At 35.1% G+C, this 22,182-nt stretch overlaps 1 protein-coding gene across 7 annotated transcripts in view; it reads right to left on the reverse strand.

Moving 5' to 3' along the window:
- The window catches only part of LOC136039551 (phosphatidylinositol-binding clathrin assembly protein LAP-like), a 119,371-nt gene that overhangs the window by 40,549 nt on the left and 56,640 nt on the right, over positions 1–22,182 (reverse strand). For 5 of the 7 annotated variants that reach the window (XM_065723383.1, XM_065723386.1, XM_065723387.1 and 2 more), the window contains 4 exons: positions 21,216–21,257; positions 15,761–15,867; positions 7,546–7,726; positions 5,183–5,341 (listed from right to left, as the gene is read on the reverse strand). In XM_065723383.1, the coding sequence (XP_065579455.1) occupies positions 5,183–5,341; positions 7,546–7,726; positions 15,761–15,867; positions 21,216–21,257 (489 nt within the window). Of the gene's footprint in view, positions 1–5,182; positions 5,342–7,545; positions 7,727–15,760; positions 15,868–21,062; positions 21,105–21,215; positions 21,258–22,182 lie in introns of all 7 variants that reach the window. The other 2 variants (XM_065723381.1, XM_065723384.1) reach the window with 2 other exon arrangements.

The raw sequence follows: 22,182 nt of genomic DNA on the forward strand, positions 1-22,182 counted from the left end.
CTCCCACCCCATCCAGGGGCAGCTTGCTTTTCGTTTGGTCCTTGACGGCTGTCCAACAAGAAGTATATTGGGCAGTCTGTCGTCGTTCATCATACGAACAGATGAACATCTGCGCAAAATCGTGACATAATAGTTTTAAGAGAGAATATTATACCCGTATTCTCTATTTGTTAAATATATTATTCATGGAATTATTCAAGACTCCTTCTAAACGATAATGGTGATTTTTTTTATGTCCATGCCTTCTTCTTTATTTGTATAACGATGCTACAGGTCAGCATCACGTTTATTCAATTTTTAAGTTAAATCCAAACATTCCAGAAGTTATGTATGTCTACGCTGTTTTTTTGGAAGAGAAATAATATTGTATCTTTCTGTTAAATATAGAAAGCACATCAACCGAGATAAAGTAAGCAGGGGCAATATTAAGGGGGGAAAGTTATTCTATACCTTTCTGTGGAGTTTCGCGGAGGTAAGAATAGGAATTTTGTCAAGGCAGAACGAGGGAGGCAAGTTCTGAGAATACAACATGACTAAGCGAAAGTGAATTTGTTCGGGGCTTGTGGCCTTGTGGCTCACTGTTGGTGAAACATATGCAAATTTTGTTCGCCTTTCCCCAAGGGTAACCCAAATGGCTCTGTGAAGAAGAGATACTACAGACCTCGTCCTTATTAAAGAAATTATAATTTACAGATTCACTAGCATCAATAGACTTACGGAACCGAGAATTGAGGAAGCACATTGGCTTGTTTGTTGCAAAAGCTTTTATTCTGAAATTAAAAATGTCTATAACGTTTTAAGGATATCTAGTTTATCCCCCCACCTCAAAACAAAGCTTATTATTCTAATTAAACCGCCATAATTTCAGGAATCATTTTTAAGGAATTAGGACAAAAAGTATAGCTTTAGCGTAAAGAGCAAGGCCTCGTGGAAGGGGAAACTCCTTTTATATACGTAATAATTTCTGGCCGTTTTAAGTTTTGATGTTGCTCCTTACTTTCAGTTGAAAAAGATATTTTTTTTAAATTTAATTTCTGATCGTTTTTAATAATACCGAAACATCCAGGTCTCTCTGCATGAAAAATTCCAGCACTTGTGTATTATACGCCACTCACTCAAGCTTACGATGTGTAAATTCGAGAACAAACATTTTTCTTTATTAGTTTATTCGTTATTTTAAAAACAAACGTGCGCTAAGATATGCACATTAGATTGGGAGGGGTAAGGTACAGCGGGTCTGCATGCAAAATGAGTTAGGTATAATTATCCTGCATATTATGAAGTATTGTTTTCCGACTTCAAACTGTCCGAATACTTTACCCCCCCCCCCCCCCATGTGCAAATATATAGCCCAAATTATATATTTCCCATACTTTCTGTCACTTGTCTTTGTCTTGTCTCGCGCTAAGCTGAATTAAACTAACGATGAAACCCTGTTTGTTCTCGAGTTTACACAGCGTAAACTTGAGTGAGCGGCGCGTAATACACAAGCATCAAAATTCCTTCCCCATACGGAAATTAAAAAAAAAACTCAAATTAAATGTTTTCTGGGGGTATTTTCCGGAGGGGGGAAGGTATTTTGCGCGAGGGGGGAAATAATTCAGTCGAATTGAGTTTTGAAAGAATAAAACTTTATTTAAAAAAATACAACAAATTGAACCATTTTACAAGTAGCCATCCAAGAAGAGACAGAGCTCTTCAGAAAGACAGCTACAACAATTATCAATATCCGTAAAATAGATTGAATAGATCTAATAAAAAAATAATCAAAATCAACATTTCTTATAAAAAAAATTGGGCCACACAAACAATAGTTTCCGCATCCTCCTGTCTCAAAAACACCTCTTCGCCCTATTTTGAAATTGCTGTAACTGTTTAGTGTAAATTGCTGTAAGCTATAACTGTAACTGTTTAGTCGCCTTACTACTCGTCAGAAACATGTTCTTAAAACTCGCTTCCAAAGTTATATAAAGGCAGGGATAACTTTAGGGGCATAATTGCTACTAATAATAATTGATAATTTATAAATTCTTAATAAATTATTAGAATAAAAATAAATTAAAGACTAAAATAACTGAACAATCACAATTATTTTAAATTAAAATAATAATTAAATAGATTACATAATAAATTAAAATAATTAAAACATAGAATTATTAATTAATTAATTAATTCAAAATAATATTATTAATAATTGAAAATTTTGCAAAATTTGGCACGAAAATTTTTGTGGGATACAATGGGGGGGGAGAGGGGCAAATATCTAAATTTTTCCCAAGGCACAAAAGAGGCCGATGACCTTGCTCTTGTCTCAGATTCACCATCGAAGCTCACAGAAGCCCTACAGATCCTTGAAGCTGATGAGACAACAATTAAGACAACAACTGTATAACACTAGCACAAAGGGGCGTAATTTCGTCAACATCCTGGGGAGGGGGCAAAGTTGGAGTCGATTTTTTCCAAGTCACTGAAAAGGACTTAGTGAAAAATAAAATGAGCCACACAGTACCATAAAAGCAAACGTATGCTAAAGAAAAGTGTTCTGTTTCTGTTGATGCTTGAATTATGTGGGCCTATCTTTGCAAGATTTTTTAAGACGCTAAATTTCAGCATTAATATTGAAACTCCATAGCAAAATACGCTTCTGTAGCAAAATCTACCTATATTATTCAAAAATCAGTTATAAATTCCCCAGATGTTAGCATCAGTGCAGGATCAGTAGATGTAAATCATATTAAGTTCCTTATCCGTCATACCATTGCTTCACCTACCCGTGATCTCCATATAAGTCAATCAACAACAGAAATGATACAATTATATTGACTCTCATGTCCACACAGGACTCATCACAACACATGACCCATGACATCAAATATCCCCATGTCTCATGACTCACTTTCTAATGTCCCTTGAGTGTCTATTTCAGTATATATGGTGGTCAGCTCTGCACTTTGACTCCCAGGTCTCAGATATGGTCTCTTTTTAATCTTATATGTTATTTGGCAATTGATCCTTTTTTTTTTGCTTATATTTTTTTTTATCCCCCTTGTATCCCTGGCCACAGAACCTTTCGAGGGGGAATAAGAGAATTGTGATTCCAACATGTATTTAAAAATAAAACTTTGAATTCTGAACTTCAAGCAAATATTAGCCTCTACTAAGGGTACCAGCACCGTTGGAAATTGAACAATATCATCTTACAAATTTGAACTCCTTAGTCTCTTATAATTATTACTAATTAGTTACTAACTAATAAAATATTAATTAATTACGTAAATTACTTTAAATTTCTTGCAATTTTAACTTGTGATTTCACCAGTGAAAAGCTTGTGATCGTCCTCTCGCTGGTGCTGTTTTGAAGAAAGAACAGATATCTAAGCGTGATAATAAAAAAATGTTATTCGTAATCACTTGATTGCGTGTTTTTTTATTTGTATTTTTACGGCACCAGATACATGAAGTGCCGCTATTCAAATGCCGCTTTTCTGATGTACCGCTATTCAATTACCTCGTTTTGAAACCTCGAGACTTTAAATGTACATTGAACTTTCTTTTGAAGAAGTCAACAGAAGGATTTGCAGGAATATCAGCCCCGGGAAGACTGTTCCAGATAGAAGTGCAACGCCAGGTGAAGCTGCTCCTAAAGTACTCAGTTCTATGTTAAGTAGACTGCGTTAAGTAGACCTATGCTACAAAGCTTCTCGGGAGAATGAAGTTAGTAGTGAAAAGGGTAGACCCATCACTCGTTTGAGTTTGAGGTTACTGGCTAAGATCATTTTCACCAAAGCACATTTGACATTCTAATGATGTGATCAAATGAGTATCGTTTCTGGCCATACACATATAGTACTTCATAACCAAGAAGACGTGGAGAAAATTTAAGATCTGGCACACTCAGTTATTTGGATAAAATTATTATTCTAATTTTTTCTCCCACATAAAGTAAAAATTAAATACTTAATAAGTAGACGTTGTTGTAAACACACGAATGTAAAAGACCAGGGAAATAAAAAAAAATTCTTACACTCAAAAGCAAGTGAAACTTTCACAAACAATTAACTAAGAGAGGAAACGGATAGGAAATGGAGTGGTTGTTATTCAAGTTTGTGTCTTCTAATCCCACAGACTAAACAACCTTGACTTATTCTTATTTTAACAAGGGATAATATGTAAATACTTTTTCATAAAATTTATCCAGACATTAAAACAAACCAAACAGACTAACTATCAGCAGCAGATGACAAACCTAAATAAATTGCACAAAAATAACCAAAGATCCTACATTTACTAGAATCTTAAAATCCTACGAATCCCAAATACTAAAATCCTAAAGAAAAACCAAAATCATATCCAATTCCTAAAAAATAACCAGAAATCCTCTATAGATAATTAAAATGCTAAATCTAAGGGAAAACATAATGATGTATCTTACATATGTTACGCCTGTAAAGTCATTTGTCATGATAATGTCATTATGAGTACACTGGGAGTGGAGGAAGAGCGTGCAAAGCTACGCTGGTTAAAAGTGGCATAGTGCTGAAATGAGATTTAGAATTGGCAGTAGTAATGTACTGTCACTATATAAATTAAATGATGTCGTAACATTATGTGGTCTTTGAGAAGATAGGAAAATGCCCTTGAAACATTAAAAGATGCCCTTGAAACATTGAAATACCCCACTGCCCTAGAAAAATTTGAAGCTTTGTGAGTTAAACGATTTGTATCTCCTAAGTATTGTGACGCAGGCTAAAGTGTGTCAAGGCAAGCTATTTTGACCTTTCTGAAGAACATCCATGTTCATTCACCGCTAGTTAACATCCACCAAACAAAAGCTAAAGTTCAAACACACCAATTTGGGACCAAGTTGGGACCAAAGTTGGGACCAAAGTTGGGACCAAATTTGGTCCAAACAAGTGACACTGTGGTAAATCTTGTTGACATGAAAAAATGAAAAAATTTTTGAAAAAATTTGAAAAAAAACACATGAAAAATGAAAAATTTAAATATGAAAAAAAAGGAATTCTTACACACTGGACAGACACATAATGTTAGCCACATGGTTATTCTACGTGATCACGATCGTATGAAAATGTTCAGACATGGGCGATCATGCGTAAAGAATAAGAGTTTATACGTTAAACTAACAAACTCTGGCGTAGAAGTAAATTGATAAATAGCTGACCTGGGTAATGGGTTGAGAGGTCATGGCACTGATAGGCGGCTCTTCTAAACTGAATAAGTCGATAATAGCAGAATTTGAGGACGTCGTGGTTACAGAAGCTGAAGGGGCAGTTTGGGGTGCTGAATTTGTAGGAGAACTCAGAAATGGATTCGTGCTTTTCTAAAAAAAAAAGGAAAAATTATTACAAAATATATTATGTAATATTTTGCATAAATAAAACGTTATTTCTCAGGTATGTTTCAGGTCGAGCATTGATTTCACTAATGAAAGAAATTTTACAATAAGAGAAATGCCCAATAAATCAATGAACAATAAGAGTAATAACAACACAAACACTATATTCACAAAGTACTGAAAGAACATCATAAAATCTCATTTCCCTATATTCCCATTAAATTGTGTCTGAAGGTGTACATCTTCAAAACCTCGGTTTGGTTTGTAAGTCTTCATGAGACTATTTTCGGCAAGCCTAGATAAGGAATATCAACAAAGAAGTTTATGCCACTATATATAATAGACGGTTTTGGTTTATTTGCAAAGGTTTAGATATTTATTAGCCAATCAGTAAGTTCTGCCAGCCCTGGAGCAGCGGTTCTTCTCAGTGGCATCCATGGTTCAGTGGCAGTGAAAGTTTGTGTTACCTGGCACAAGGAGTGACTCGTTCATATAAAGTATAAATAGGATGTGGCCTGTGGAAAGTAAAGAAACTTCATAGAAACTTCAAAAAGGGCTCATTCAATAAGAAATTGAAAGAGCTCGTGCCCTTTTTAATAATCAAAAGTGATTGGAGGGCAATAAACACCCCTTCCGCACCCACCATTTTCCCAAACACATCCAATCAAAATTTGAGATTGCCATTTTGTTCAACGTAGTTGATAAGGTCCAGAAATTATGTCTTAGAGGATTCAAACCCCACTACACCCTCCCCCCAGAGCCTTTAGGACAAGGGTTCTAAGTTATGCCCTGAGGGCATATAAGGTTTATACATAAAGGGTGATCGAAAAAACTTCGGGGTCATTGGATTTTTAATCATAAGTTTTAGTGCTTTTTTTAGATTCAGATTGATGGGGCGGGTGGATACCCCCCCCCCCAAACACCTCATATTTTCCCGCAATGCATCTGATAGAAATTTTGAGAAGACTATTTGTTATCGTAGAAACTTTGAAAAGGCTCGCTCGATTGGAAATTAGAAGGACTAGTGCCCTCTTTAATAGTCAAAAGTGACTGGAGAGCAACTAACCACCCTCCCACGACAACAACTTCCACAAACGCATCCAATCAAAATTCTGTAATATCCAGTTTGTTTAACAGAGTTGAAAGGTCCGAAAAATTATGTCTTTGAGGATGACAAACCCAGAGCCATCAGGGCAAGGGTTGTAAGTTATGATGGTATTAACTTAGGAGGGCGCTCATTGGATTAGTTATTAGAAGTTCTAGTGCCCTTTTTAAGATTCAGAGTCATCGGAGGGTGAATACTACCCCCTCAAATCTCTTAGTTTCTCGAAATGCATCAGACAGAAATTTTGAGATGGTCATTTGTTGTAGTAAAAACTTCAAAAATAGCTCACTCAATTGGAGATTGAAAGAACAAGTGCCTTGCTTAATAGTCGAGTGATAGGAGGGCAACTAACCCCCCAACAACGCCCACCAATGAACAGTTTTTCAAAACAGTCCCAGCTGAGGTAAGGATACTGGGACTGTTTTGAAAAACCGTTCATTTTAGTTTTATTGATAAAATCAATAAAACTAAAATGAACAGTTTTTCAAAACAGTCCCAGCTGAGGTAAGGATACTGGGACTGTTTTGAAAAACTGTTCATTTTAGTTTTATCGATTTTATCCTCTTGTAAGTTGTTTTTTCTTAGTTGTATTGCTGAGGACGGCCCTTGGACATGGGACCGAAACATTCATTCTAATTTGTTTCCCTTAAAAAAAATTCCCCATTGTTCTTCTTGTTTTTGGTGTTTGTGATGGAAAGACAGCGTAGTCTTCGTCGTTATTTACATCACTTACTTCAGTTTTTTTTCAATTTTTTTAATATATTTTTCATATTTTGAATAGCTTTTCATTTTAAATTTAAATTCGATTAAATTTTGGAAGCGGTAGAAGTAAATATTCTAAAATGTCGGATACAGAGAATATAAAAAAAAAAGAATAGAAGAACTGAATATTTAGACAGAAACACTCATAGTCTGACGCAAGAGTCGAACTTATACATTGGTACCTACTACTAACAGCATCTTATAGCAACAAGCTGCCTGAAGCGTATCAGCACACTCTGTATCATCATCGCGAACATTTGCCGATTTTTTTTAATTTAGCAAATTCCGAGTTGACTTGTAAGTAAAAACCTTGAAAACTCACCCTGAACATTTCCATTGCTGCTTCTTCTTCAGCTATAACTTTTCTTTTAGTTGTCTCGTCTAGAGCTACTCCATTTCCGTTGGCGCTTAAAAAATCACGTGATGAATTACTATTAGTTGCAGCATTGCCAAATGATGAACTAGTTGAATCAAATGTTCCAATAGCAGTAGATATTGTACTCCTTCAAAAATAAAAAGCAGCATGCAGGGGACAAAATAAAAAGCCAACAAAAAAAGAAAGCATAAAAAAAACATAATAATAACTAGCATCGCAAAAGAAAGTCAAGAAAAATTGATAAGAAATAATATTTGAAGATAAATTACAATACTGACAAACTTGGTACTTGATTAAAATACATAAAAAGGGGAAAAGCCTGAAGTAGCGTGGGGTTTGATACAATTATTAGCAAACTACAATTGCTACTATCAATACAAATCTTAGGCTTGTGAAGAGGGGGGGGGGATGGTTCTATCTACTTTATTCTTGAAAAGAAGATCAACACTTCATTGCAAAATAACGAGAATTCCAACGTCAAAGGGTGTTAAATGATGAGAATGTCAAATGGACATAGAATTTCGATATCTTGAATAAACAGTAAATAAAAAAAAAGTGTAGGCTAAAGACTAAATACAGATTGCGAAGTTCAAGTTCTAAGAAGTTCGGTGATAACGTCATTCGGTAGAGCGTAAATTCGGTATGAAAGTGACTTATGGATCCGGTAAGAACGGATTGAAATCATAGCTTCTAGGACCGCACTATTAAAAGAATAAAATAATACAAATTAAACGCGTTCAAACAAAAGTAATCTACTTGAAATATCGAAAAGCTTAAGATATTAATTGAATGGATCTACTCAGATTGAATGAAATCCCCTCGTTTACAAGTTCTGTTAACTGATATCGAATTCTAAGCTATAGAGACATGCAACACAGCAGATATTAGTTTATTTTCTGTGTTTAGTGAAACTAACGTAGTAATATTGTCTGGTTTATTTGTGTGAAGTCATTCATATTTGTGTTGAAGATATTAATTTATTTAAGATATTAAAATATTAATTTATTTTCTGTGTTTGGTGAAACTAACGTAGTAATATTGTCTGGTTTATTTGTGTGAAGTCATTCATATTTGTGTTGAAGATATTAATTTATTTAAGATATTAAAATATTAATTTATTTTCTGTGTTTGGTGAAACTAACGTAGTAATATTGTCTGATTTATTTGTGTGAAGTCATTCATATTTGTGTGAAGTCATTCATATAAAGTCATTCATATTTGTGTGAAGCATTTCTGACAGAAAAATGATTACGTAAGTTTAAAAGATGCCAAGTCTCACCAAACGCTAGATAGTGTTGATGATTTTTGGTATTTTGCCGACACTACCACAAGTCTCAACTCTTATAAGTAACTCATTCCCTTTGATCAGTTTCTTAATTATTTAGCTTCTTAATGTTTATGAAGCTTCTTAATTATTAAATATTTGACTTTGAGACACATTTTCGGTATACAATATTACATAAACCTATTAGAAAAACAGAATTAACAGCAAAATCTAAGTTGAAAACTGTCAGTAAGCAAAAATGTGTAAAAAAAAAATAGTTTAAGATCTTTCACTATCCTAATTTGCTTATAAAAACGTCTTAATTTTTTCAACGCCATCTGTTCAATCAAACAATAGATGATGCTTACTTACCCAAAGCTTGTGAATTTTTTAGCTTATCATACTTCTAGCTTCTCAAGGCTTATAAAGCTTCTCAATTATTAAATATTTCCCTCTAAAGAAAAGCTTTTGGCATATAAAATGGAAAGCTTTAGGGCACCAAAGAAATAAAATTAACGGTAAAATTTATATTTGATATAGTCAATAAATCAATATCTCTTTGAAGTTCAAGGTAAATAATAGAGCGTAAAATTAAAAAAAAGTACCTCTGAGAAAGAGCGGCTTTTCTTTTTGTGAAAACAATTTGTTTTAGAAAAATACTTTCTTCTTCGGTAGCCACAAAGAAATGACACATCAAGATCTCTTGAATAGCGGTATTTTGTACCTTTGTTACTCTATAAGCTTTGTCTAGACAAAGCCGTCCCCAGTTATCAACTATAAGGAACACTCCCCTAACTAGAAAAGCAGTCATAGAAAAATTACCGTTTTCTTATAAAAACGTAGTAATTCTTTGCCAACGCCCTCTATTTAATCAGAAACTAGCAGTACATTCGACAAAAAATAATGATATTGAATAAAAATTAAATTTTTTGTTCCAGTTGAGAACAGTTGGAGTAGTTAGGTGAGACGAAAAAAACATGACGAAAAAAACTACAGATTCCTACAAATTCCGATAAATTGGAATTATTGAAAATTCGAATAAGCAGGAAAGCTGGAAATTCGAAACTTATAAAATTTTATTTCTTTTAATACTAGAAAAAAATGAAAAAAATTTAGAAATGCTAACTATTACATAAATTTAAATATGTAAAGCTACACCATTAACTTCAAGATACTTCGGTTCATTTCAAGGGTAAACTCAATATAAATCCAAAGTCTTCTTAAAAAGATCAAGAAACAAAAAAGAAGTGTTTGCATAACTACATTCTTTCAAACTTTTACACTTTTACATTATTTCCGCCTGAAAAAAAAAAACAACAAAAAAATAAGTGAAGTATTTCTGTCGGACAATTCTGTTTTACTTTTAAGAAAACCAAATCAGGGAAAATAGCTATTTTTAATTAATGGGCTATAATTAATTATAAATAATTGATTATAACTAAATTATAATTAATTACAATTATAATATCATCGGCTATTTTAAAGGAAAAATTTCAGTTAACAGCTGTTTTCCTTTTTCTAAAAATTAAATTTTTCTTTCCAGTTGGAACAGCTGGAGTAGTCAGATGTATGAGCAAAACAGGTTGAACGGTCAAAAATTAAGTTAATATTACTTTTTGTTGAATATGGTTTACTATGGTTTTGGTTTTTATATGTTTTTTAGTTTTTATATGGTTTTTAATATGTTTTTTTTTGTATAATATGGTTCGACAAAAGTTAATAAAATTGAATAAAAGTTAAATTTTTCGTTCCAGTTGAGAGCAGCTAGAGCAGCCAGATGAGAGAGCAAAACAGCTGGAACAGTCAAAAATTAAGTTCATATTAATTTTTGTTGAATATGGTTTACTATGGTTTTTGTTTTTATATGGTTTTTGGTTTTTATATGGTTTTTAATATGTTTTTTTTTGTATAATATGGTTCGACAAAAGTTAATAAAACTGAATAAAAATTAAATTTTTCGTTCCAGTTGAGAGCAGCTGGAGTAGCCAGATGAGAGAGCAAAACAGCTAGAACTATCAAAAATTAAGTTCATATTAATTTTTGTTGAATATGGTTAACTACCTAGCATCTTTAGCGTTAGCTTATGCGCCATCACCATCAAATAGGAAAAATTGCGATAAATGGCCAAAACGCTCATATTTTTTATGTTTTATTCATTACTCATTAAAATTACTCATATTTTAATAACCATTATAATCCGAATTAATGCAATAGTTTAAGAGCCGTTAATTCGCATTAAACTTGAAGTAGGTGCGAATTAAATTGTAATTTTCATCAGGAACACACTCTAGAAGTTTCTTAGAAAAATAAACGTGTTCTTAAAGGCCTATAAACCAGAAACGGCTTATTTCCGGGGATTTAGAAAGACCAAATATAACAAGTACAAACAGTTAAATCTTCAGGAGATGGTAAATTCCACAATTTCGTGGATTAATGCGCTTTTAACGAGGCTTTTGGAAGGAAATAAGCTTAACACTATCCCGTACAGAATCGACAAATGGCTACTTTTCTAAACTCTAGAGTGACTTCTGATCCGAGACAATTCACATAACAAAGTTTCCAGGAGACTAGCAGCTAATTTACTATTTACTTAGTGATTAGTAATTCACTAACAACGTCCGTATTTGGCTAATTTATGTAGTGAATCCAGGTAGTCATTGTTTCTAATATCCCCAACTCCCCCAAAAGAAAATTGGGCTCTCCGAAATATGACAGGAAATTAACATTACCAAAAACACGTCAATTGAACAAACAAAATAGACATAGCATTATACTGTTCTTTTTTCGAGCATTGAGATAGAAGAAAAGGGGAAGCAGAGTTCGATTATTAAGCTATTGAGCTCAGTATTGAGAATATTGAGCTCTCTACTTGTCGTCGCTGTTACACCTAAAGGTCCTAAGTGATATTTTTGGCGAAACTGAGTTAATCTGTATTTTAGACTCCTAGGACATTGTGCTACAAGTTTGCGACCACAGGGAGACGTAACGTCCACTTGTTGCCGAAATGGCGAATCCCAACCTGGACGCATCTGCAAAACGCTGTTACGCCTAAAGGTCGTAACTGAGTTTCATCGGTTATTTGTCAGTTACGCAATTATGAAATCTGGAAGTTGGGAAATAAAAAATCATAATTCAGAAGATTATGGGGCTAAACCTGACCAGATTACGTATCTGGAGGTAAGAGGCTTCCACATTTTCCAGTTTTTTGAAAGGTTGATCTAAGAAAAAACGCATTATGCCTGAAACCTTCCCCCTAAGAGGACTTACATACTTAGAGTCAGGGAACTTGTAATTCCATAGTACTTGAAAATTGTCGAGCCCTATGCTTCAAACCATATATCTTGATTAACCAAATGCCAACCCTTTGCTTGAAACCACATATGTGGTTAAAAGCAAAGGGTTGGCATTTGGTAAACCAAGGTACATGGTTAAAAGCATAGGGTTAGACTGTTCCATATAACTTGAAAATGGTCTAACACTATGCTGTAAACCATATACCTTGATTGAACAAATGTCAACCCTTTGCTTTAAGCCACATACCTTGAATCAGGCTGCGTTAGGATTCAAATTGAGTGGTTTAAAGCAAAGGGTTTGCATTTGGTCAATCAAGGTATATGGTTTAAAGCATAGGGTTAGAATATTTTCAAGGGATATGGAATTAAAAGTTTCCCTGACTGGCATATCCTTATATGCCTATCCTTATTTTGTTTTATAATTTTAGTCCACTTTTGATTTATCCTCTGTCCAGTATTACCTTGTTGAAGAAGTTTTAATGAAACAGAACTCTCTTTCAGGCAGCAGAATGTCAAAGAGGACTGCACTTTCAGAGGAATAGCTTCGGAGGCTCATAGAAGATGACAATAACAAAGATTCGTCATCTGATTCAGATGGTGATCCCAAAGACAAGGCTTGAGTGCTAGACAAGGATGGCTCAAGCTCAGACAGTGACGGGGAAACTCCCAATCAGGAAAGTTTTATTGAAGTAGACATTAGCGACTGTTCCAGAGCAACTGTTCCAGCAGTGACTGCTACAGAACTGGATGTTGTTGATGATCAGCAATCAGGTGAAAGAAGAAACACAGAACAACATTCCAAAAGAAAGAAAGAGACCTATATTGACAGGAAAAAGAAACATGCTGCCGGACAAGAATACACAGCACAGAAAACACAAAAAGTTGTTTCAGCAAAAGAACTAAAGGAATTTAGAGGCAAATTCAAACTCGAGTGCAAAACTATTGATAAAGATGCTTGAAAATCTATATTCGAAAGCTTCTGGCTGCTAGGCAAGGAGTTAGGCTCCATGGAGTCACAGAGACTATTCATTTCGAAGTGTGTGACGAAGAAGCCAGTTGTTCGGAGAAGGACAGGTGCCAGTAGTTGACGGCAGCAAAACTCACTCTGTTACACATTAAAAGTGAATAGTACTTGTAAAAAAGTGTGCAAGAAGTTTTTCTTGGCAACTCTGGGACTTGGTGAAAAGTTTGCTGCTGGATGTGTCAAGAACAAAACCAATACTGGAACCACTGGCAGAGATAGAAGAAACATGTCGAGTCCCAAGAACCTAGTCTCTAAGAGACTAACGGATGACCAGTTAGCTTACGCCAGAGATCACATTAGCAGTTTTCTTGCAGTCGAGTCGCACTATTGTCGAGCAAATTCTACGAGACTCTATCTAAGCTCTGAACTTAACCAGTCCAAAATGTATAAAATGTACACTGACACCTGCTTGGGCAGCCGACGAGTACCTGTGTGTAAAAGTATCTACAGAAAAATTTTCAAATCGTTGAACTTATCTTTCCACACTCCCAAAAAGGATCAATGCCATACTTGCACCCGATACTACTTACTTACTGAAGGAGAAAAAGAGAATGAGGCTGAGTCACTTCAGCAGCACCAGTCAAGAGCAAAGCGTGTTCGCGAAGTAAAAAATGCGATAAAAGATGGTATTCTGCACAGTGAGGAAGGACTGGAGAGTGCTATGTTGCTGAATACGGACTTACATAGAGTAATTGAAACTCTCAGAGCAGAGACCAGTCCTATCTCTTACAAAAGAAAACTAGCAGTTTATAACATAACGATTTTCAATTTGGTAACCAAAGAGGCTCACTGCAACGTTTGGGAACAGATGAAAGGGCAAAGAGGCGCCAATGAAGTCGCAACACTGATGTATAACATTCTGAAAGAGTATACGAGCTACAGGAAATTCTATTTTGTTACTGGTGGCTGCTGTGGGCGGTTCAAAAACCGATTTGTTGCCTCTATGTTTTTATATGCTGTTCAGACACTGCATCACGTCCAAGAAAAAAATCATATATTTCTTGAAAGTGGCCAATCTCAGCAGGAAGGGGACAGCATGCCCTCATTCATCGAAATAGCAGCCAAAAACTTACCTGTGTTTTCTATTGAAAACTGGAGAACCATCTGCCTAATAGCCAGAACTAACCCTGAGCCATATAAGGTGCACGTGATCAATGACTATAGTTTTTGGCTGGACTTCAAGCAAACTGCTGACACTATCTTGAGAAAACGAAAATGGGCCTACGGGGCCGATGGGGAAAGTCTGCAAGTGAAATGGAATTCGATAAAGTGGTTCAACTACTCGATTGAGCGGCCAACCGAGATCCATTTCAAGTACGACTACGACTCTGAATTTTCAGTCATAAAAGTGAACGAATCGCGACGTAGAATGAAACCCAAGGAAAACTCCTTGCAGCTCGTCAGTGCATACGGGGGACCTTTTCCTCCAGCAAAATACAAAGATCTGATTGACTTATACTATACTCTTGTAATGCCCAGGACTTTCCACAAGTACTATGCTGCTCTTCCTTCATCGGAATCGACCAGGGATGCCTTGGATGAGTTAGACGTCAAAGAAGAGGATCTGGAAGATCTTTAAGTGTATCCGTTCCAGATTGAGTTCCTTTTATTCTGTTAGCTGAATAACAAAAGAAAAAACTTGAATCATGTTGCACTTTATACGTTTGTATTAAAACTCTTATCTGACATCAGGCTAAAATTTCTGTTACAAGTAGATGTCGTATCTGCCTTGTAGGCCAATCGGTTTAACTTAGCAAAAACCATTTCCCTGTTGATTCTCCCTTTCGAACAGCTTAGCAAACAGTTTTGTCGAATATCTCAGAAGTGTGAAAATGTCAGTTACGACCTTTAGGCGTAACAGCGACGTTGTGTCCTATTCATCTTATATTAGTGTTGGTAAACTATTTCTAGAGGTACAAGGAGACTCGAGTTACTCAGATTTTGAAGATACAAAAAAGTACATTTTCACGAAAGAGAAAGCCCCTACAAACATAACTAATTAAATAAAACATCTCTAAATATGAAAATTGCGCTAAATATGAAAAGCACGTATGACGTCTCTGAGCTGCAACGTACTAAGATTTGCAACGTATCCTCTAAGTAGGGTCCCTAGTTTTCAGCGTTTGAAATGCAAATAACGTCATTAGGTTACAAAGACTAGCATCATGAAACACCACGGACAATTAACCAGGACAAACACTTTCCGGACAAACTTCCTATAATATTCTAAAGAAAGTAATGGGACCAGGGGAAAAAAAAACTTTCAGGAATCAGCATAGAGTTAAATTCCGGAAAATTTTTAGAAGTTACACCCCACAAAGCTTAACTGCTTTCTTTAAAATATTAGAAAAAGTTTGTCCCGAAAGCGACGGTTTACTTTACTTGGACCGTCAAACACGTAGATAAACCGAAAAGGGTAAAAAAAATCAACTATCACTTGCTTAGATTAGTATTTGTTACACATAACTGAGGGAGTTGGGGTTTATTTCCGAGGGAGTTGGGGGTAATGTATGGGGGAGGTGGAGTTGCCCGATAAGAAACACTTGTGCCACTGAAAAAACTTTCCGATTAGTTCCTTACCTAGAAGCCTGAGACTGGGGCGGAACAGGAGGTCCTTCTTTCCCCGGCTTCTTTCCTTCCAAAGCTGCTAAATGAGCTTCGAGAGCATCGAGGAGGCTTCCTGGAGCCTATAATAAGACAGTTAAATTTCAAAGAAATATTAAAGCTTTTATTGTGTTACTGTTTACAACAAAATATAATTCTAGACAAAATCATGCATAGACTTCAGGATCTTAAAACAAGAAAACTTTTCTGAATTCTTCTCAATTTTTGAAAATAAAAACTTTAAAAAAATTAAGGTTGATATTTAAATATGATGTGTGTGCAAGTTGGGGAGGGGGGGGGGAATTCTTCAATCCTACGTTCAATAAGATAACTAAAATTACTTTTGTAATTTCTTGAGTTCAATAAGCAATTGCAACTATTGAAGAGCGTTCGAAAGCGCTTATTAAACTAAATATTAGCTTATTATGGACAGAACTAAATAGGCTAGAATTTCTTCTTTTTTTATGGTAAAAATTTTTTGGTGCAATTATGAATCAGGATAGATTAAAAAAACTTCTATTAAAACCTTTCTTAAAAGGTTCTATGGAGCTGCAATCTCTTTAACTCTTGGGGTTTGGAATCAGCACTTTTGAGGATGATCCGTACATACGAATCTACCCCACGAAACTATGAATATAAATAAAAACCTTTAGATGGGCTTTTCATTTCTTATTTCAACTACATTTTTTTTTGTACATCAGAACCACAGTTGGTGTACTGAAAGATAGTTAGACCACAAGATTATGACTTTTTCTTCTAGTTTTCAAATCACTCACGTAAAATTAATTTTGACGTTCAAACGGCGTTCAATACAGCATAATAATTACGTTTGTTTATTTAGTAATTGTAATTAATTACAATAGTCTATATTGAACACGGGGGATATGAACTGTAACAGGAAATATAGTAGTAAAGAACGAATTATGCAGTGAAAAGCGTAGCCCCCCCCCCCTGGACAAATATTCTGGATATGCCTTTGATCTAGGGATAACTTTTACTTCTTCCATTTTTAATATGAGAAAAGGTGTTTTCCAAAATTTGGCGCAAAATCGCCCTATACAACATAATAAAACACTTTAACACTTTGGCACTAAATTTACTATGTAATACTACACGATATGATATTCTTACAAATATGCAGATAATTCTTACTTGGTTTTTCTATAGTTAATAATGATTGTTTAAATTTGGTTTTTCTATGATCTAAAATAATTGTTTCAATTATTTACAATAATCGTCTTTAACACAAATTAAAACCATCAATCTTACTCTAGGAAAATTTGTTCACAACCAAGGAATTTATTAACATCATAAAATAAACTCATTATCACCAAAGGCTACCTTAAGAATAAATCTTCAAGTGGTACATAAAAAAAAAAAAATCGAACTATGGATTAAATTACAAAAAAAACTTAAATAATGGCTACGGTTGTCAATCTCCGCTGGCTGCTGAACATCAGCCGACAGATTGCATCCAGGGTTGCAACCTGTAGCACAAAAGTGCCATTTTAGTACTATTCCATTATGTGTAGCACTGTAGTATGTGATCTAGGTTGCCAAATGTAGCACGAAAATACTATTTGCTGTAGAAGCGAAAATCGCTGTGTAACACGCAAATTTGGGCAATTATAGCATTTCAGGAACTGACCGTGGTGGCAACCCTGATTGCATATGGTCCGACGCGACAGTAGTATATTTAACACGATTTTTTTTTGTTCGATATTTGCCCTTGCTGGTCATGGCCCATTTGGCACTCGGCCCCATTCTATGGACATTTTGCAGCTTCTTGACATTTTTTTTAATGCTAAGTAAATGCAAAGACATGTCCTCATTCATAATGCGTTCAAGCATCCCAAAATTACTTATCCAAAAAGTCCGATCGTTTATCCTACGAAAAGTCCGAACGGTTAGGAGGAATAGTACTTAAAACGGTTTGGATTGGCTGTCGGACAAGTAACACTTACTAATAATGGAAAGCAGGATGAACGAAGATAAATGACGTCATTAGTACACAAAAAAAATTTGATCTTTGCGAAAAAAATAGAACATGAAATTGTATGGCGAGAGCTAGATGGGGTACTAATTGTGAAATTTGGATTCTAGGAGCTTGAAAACAATTCTTAGGGATTTGAAAACAAACCTTAAGGGATTTTAAAACAAGCTGTATGAAAACAAGCTATTTATACTGCACTGCAAAAGAATAGTGTTGGTTATTCCCCTAATCATCCATAACGTTGCACAAGTTGTCGGATAAGTATTTGTTATTATCTTTTACAGTTTACATCCGAGTTAAGCCGAAAAGTCGGATAAGACATGTTCAAACACATTATTAAATCCACGCAGGCTATAATGTCAAAGACAGAAATAGTTCTTTCCTTCTTCGAATTCGTCTTCAATAATTATAACTATGACTCTCTAATATATAGTCCATTTTTGTTTTCTATTATGATATGATCCAGAAGTTTTGGTTTAAATCAAGTCCTGGCACAAGATTTAAGTACTTCACGCTATGTTTTTGACTCAACGTTGGTATCAAACAGTTCGTGGTAAGGAACTGTAGTAAGGAGCGACCCGGCTCAATAGTAAACGAAACTCTAAAAAACAATTCTGAGACCAATATATACATGTCAAAAGAATAGGATTCTTATGCTGATTTCAAATATATAAGTTTCATCTAGTTTAGTCTTATCCATCAAAAGTTACGACCCTGAAAAAATTTTGCCTTATTTTCGAAATAAGGAGGGAAACACCCCCTAAAAGCCATATAATCTTAATGAAAATCGCACCATCAGATTCAGTGTATCAGAGAACTCTACTGTAGAGGTTTCAAGCTCCTATCTGCAAAAATGTGGAATTTTGTATTTTTTGCCAGAAGAAAGATCACGCATCCGTACTTTTTTCTAAGGGTGATCTCGTCAACTCAGTGGCCCTAGAATGTCGCAAGAGGTCTCATTCTAACGAAAATTAGAAGTTCTAGTGCCCTTTTTAAGTAACCTAACAAATTGGAGGGCAACAAGGTCCCCTCCCCCGCTTCATTTTTCTCAAAATCGTTCGTTCAAAACTTTGAGAAAGCCATTTAGCCGAAAAAAGTAAAATTAATATACAAATTTCAATTTAATAATTAATGTACGTCGAGCCAAAATCAAAACCTTCATTATTTCAAAAACATTCAGAAATTAAATAAAATAAAACAAGTTTTTTTTACTGAAAGTAAGGAGCAATATGAAAACTTAAATCGAACATAAATTATTCCGTATGTGAAAGGGGCTGTCCCCTCCTTTATACCCCACTCTATACACTAAAGTTTGACTTTTTCACAACTCTACTTTGTAAAACAATAGACAACTTTAGCGTAAAGAGCGGGGCGTTGAGGAAGAGACAGCCCCTTTCATATAGGGAATAATTTCTGTTCGTTGTAAGTTTTAATGTCGCTCTTTGCTTTCGGTAAAAGAAAAAATTATTTAATTGCCGAGTGCATCCAAAAGCGGTTGACAACTTTCGATAAAAGCTCCCCGGGAAAAGCCACAAGAATGACGATCACCACGAGCCACGATTACCACGAGAATTACGAGCCACAGTCTCCAAGAGAACTACGAGTCACGTTCACCACGAGAATTAAGACTCAAATCAATGACTTTGGAGGATGGGGTAAGGAAATTGCAATATCTACGGTAGAAGATGGTCGTATAATGTTCGCAATGGTTGTCCTGAATCTGAAGAACTCCAATGAATCGATTGAAGGATTCTTTCCCTTAAATTCAAGCTTTCTAAGAACCCTATTCGCTTTGATTGTCCTCTTCTGATTATCAAAAATAAAAGAACCCCGTCGACTAGTGAAGAATATTATAACCAAATTTTCTCTCCCTGAAGCCCAGAAAGACGACAACCATCGATATACATACCAAAACCTATTCTAGGGTAGCGATGAATTTGATAGAGAACTATGGTAAAAGTCATAAAAATATAAGAATTTCGGGAAGACACTTACCCTGTAAACGTAAGGGAATAAAATGTTGCCGTATTAATCCATTGGATTCTATTTCAGATGCTGTCATTAGTCTCCTAATTACCAGAATGGATTTTGATATTGCTGGTTTCGATCATGATGTGCCAATCCCCCCCCCCACAGGGAAAAGGTTTAAGTTCTGCATCACTTATTATTCAGCTGTTTTTGTCAAGCCAAACCTTAATATAATGTCCCATCACGCTCCCTTTTCTGTTTAGGTTAATTTGAAACGAAAAAAGTAAAAATTTGAAGATATTAAATTTGCATTCGCAAGGTTTAAATATGCATTTGTGGTTTATAGTTGCAGTTATATGCAGTTGCAATTATATGCACTTACAGTCACATGCAGTTATATGCAGTTGTAGTTATATGCAGCTGCAGTTATATGCAGTTGTAGTTATATGCAGCTGCAGTTATATGCAGTTGTAGTTATATGCAGCTGCAGTTATATGCAGTTGTAGTTATATGCAGCTGCAGTTATATGCAGTTGTAGTTATATGCAGCTGCAGTTATATGCAGTTGTAGTTATATGCAGTTGCAGTTATATGCAGCTGCAGTTATATGCAGTTGTAGTTATATGCAGCTGCAGTTATATGCAGTTGTAGTTATATGCAGCTGCAGTTATATGCAGTTGTAGTTATATGCAGTAGCAGTTATATGCAGTCACAGTTCCATTTCCTGAGAAATTTGACAATCAACTGCATCAACTGCTTACGGGTTCGCAATCATTTAACTATCAACTACGTCAACCACACACCTCCCGCTTAGCTGATCCTCAACCGACTCAAACCAACAAGCAGATTGACTTTCTTCATTCTGCTCAAACTGCAGCCACAAAACAACCACACCTATACAAGATGTCTAGAATTACGACAAGGCGAGTTTTCCACAGTCATTCAACTAATAAAAAGGAAAATGTAATTAAGTGACATCACATAATATACTGTTAACACAAAAAATAAAATAAATAAAACATATCGTCGCAGTTAAACCTAAAGGACGTATCTGACACTTTCATTCTTCTGAGGTAATTGAAAAAAAAATATTTGCTAAGCTGTCCTCCAAGGAAGGACAAGCATGGTAATTTAGACCAAGGATTGAAGTATGACCGAGTATTATCCCTCCTTTGAATGAAGTGGTTTCTGGTGTTTAAAACTGGTTTCGGCAATTATTTCAGAACCTTGAAAATGTCGGGTACAACCAAACAGCGATAGTATAGAAAAGCAAAAAAAAAACGGAAAGAAAAAAAGAGGACAAATATCCATAACCCACCTTAGCCAAATCTGGAAGGAGATCCCCACCGACACCGACTAGCTAAAACAAAAGAAACTAAAGAAAATTATGCAGATCTAAAAAAAGTGCAAAATAAAAAGGAGAAGCATGCAACAAAATCTCGAAAGTGCATTTAGTCTCAATATGTTTTACCTTCTTCAAATCAGGAATTTCACTCTTGTCCAAACCGACAGTCTATGAAAAAGAAATCACTATTAATAGTATCACCAAACAGTAAAAACATAGCCAAATAAAAAGACCTGTACAATATCAGTCATATACAAAGGTATCCACAAGGAAGTGTAGCCCCCCCCCCCCTAGAATATCAAAGCTATACATTTCATGCAAAGTTTTCCAAATGAAGAGAATTTTATGTAGTCATTTGTTTGCAAAAATAAAATGTTGGCCCTCCCCTGAACATTTGTCCAGGCAGACGCCTCCCCAAACACATCACCTGGAGAAATTTCTGGATGCGGATTTACGGAGAGGGAACTATCATAAGTAAAAAACGAGACAATGTGGTTTTTCAAGTTGAAAAAAAGAAGATTTCCTTAAATATCACTCTCCCTCTGGAAATTCTTTTCCAACGTACACCAGTCGACAAAACTTGGTAAGACATACGCCTTTAGTACACGGTTACCTCCAGAAGCAAAAATTAGATAATAGTACTAAACAGAGTAGTGGATCCTTGTCAAACCAGATCCCACGAATATATCACAAACCTCAAGCTAATAGATAACTGAAGTTAGCGCTGACAAATTTAGTATCTGTAGTTTTACAATGAGCGAATTACTACTATAGGCCATATTTGCGAGTTTTATTAATAGGCGACTTCAGATAGAGTTATGGTCACACAAGATTATCTCTTCCAAGTCTGTTGCTTCTGTTAAAAAAAAAATAATCTGACATCAATTTACATGATTGTTGCTGCTGGGCTGAAAAATTCCCCAAAGAATTGACACGTTCCATGGTAAAACTGGAGTTTTTAAACCCAATCATTGCTTGACAATACAATCTTGCTTTTGGTAATTTTTCACCTTAATATAGGCATATGGTGTTTAGAAATCAAGCGTAGGGATAATTTTTTTAATAACATGAAACTCTTGGTTGGAAATAAACA

This window comes from Artemia franciscana, chromosome 19 (assembly GCF_032884065.1).
Source record: "Artemia franciscana chromosome 19, ASM3288406v1, whole genome shotgun sequence".
In the NCBI taxonomy this organism is placed as follows: Eukaryota; Metazoa; Arthropoda; class Branchiopoda; order Anostraca; family Artemiidae; genus Artemia; species Artemia franciscana.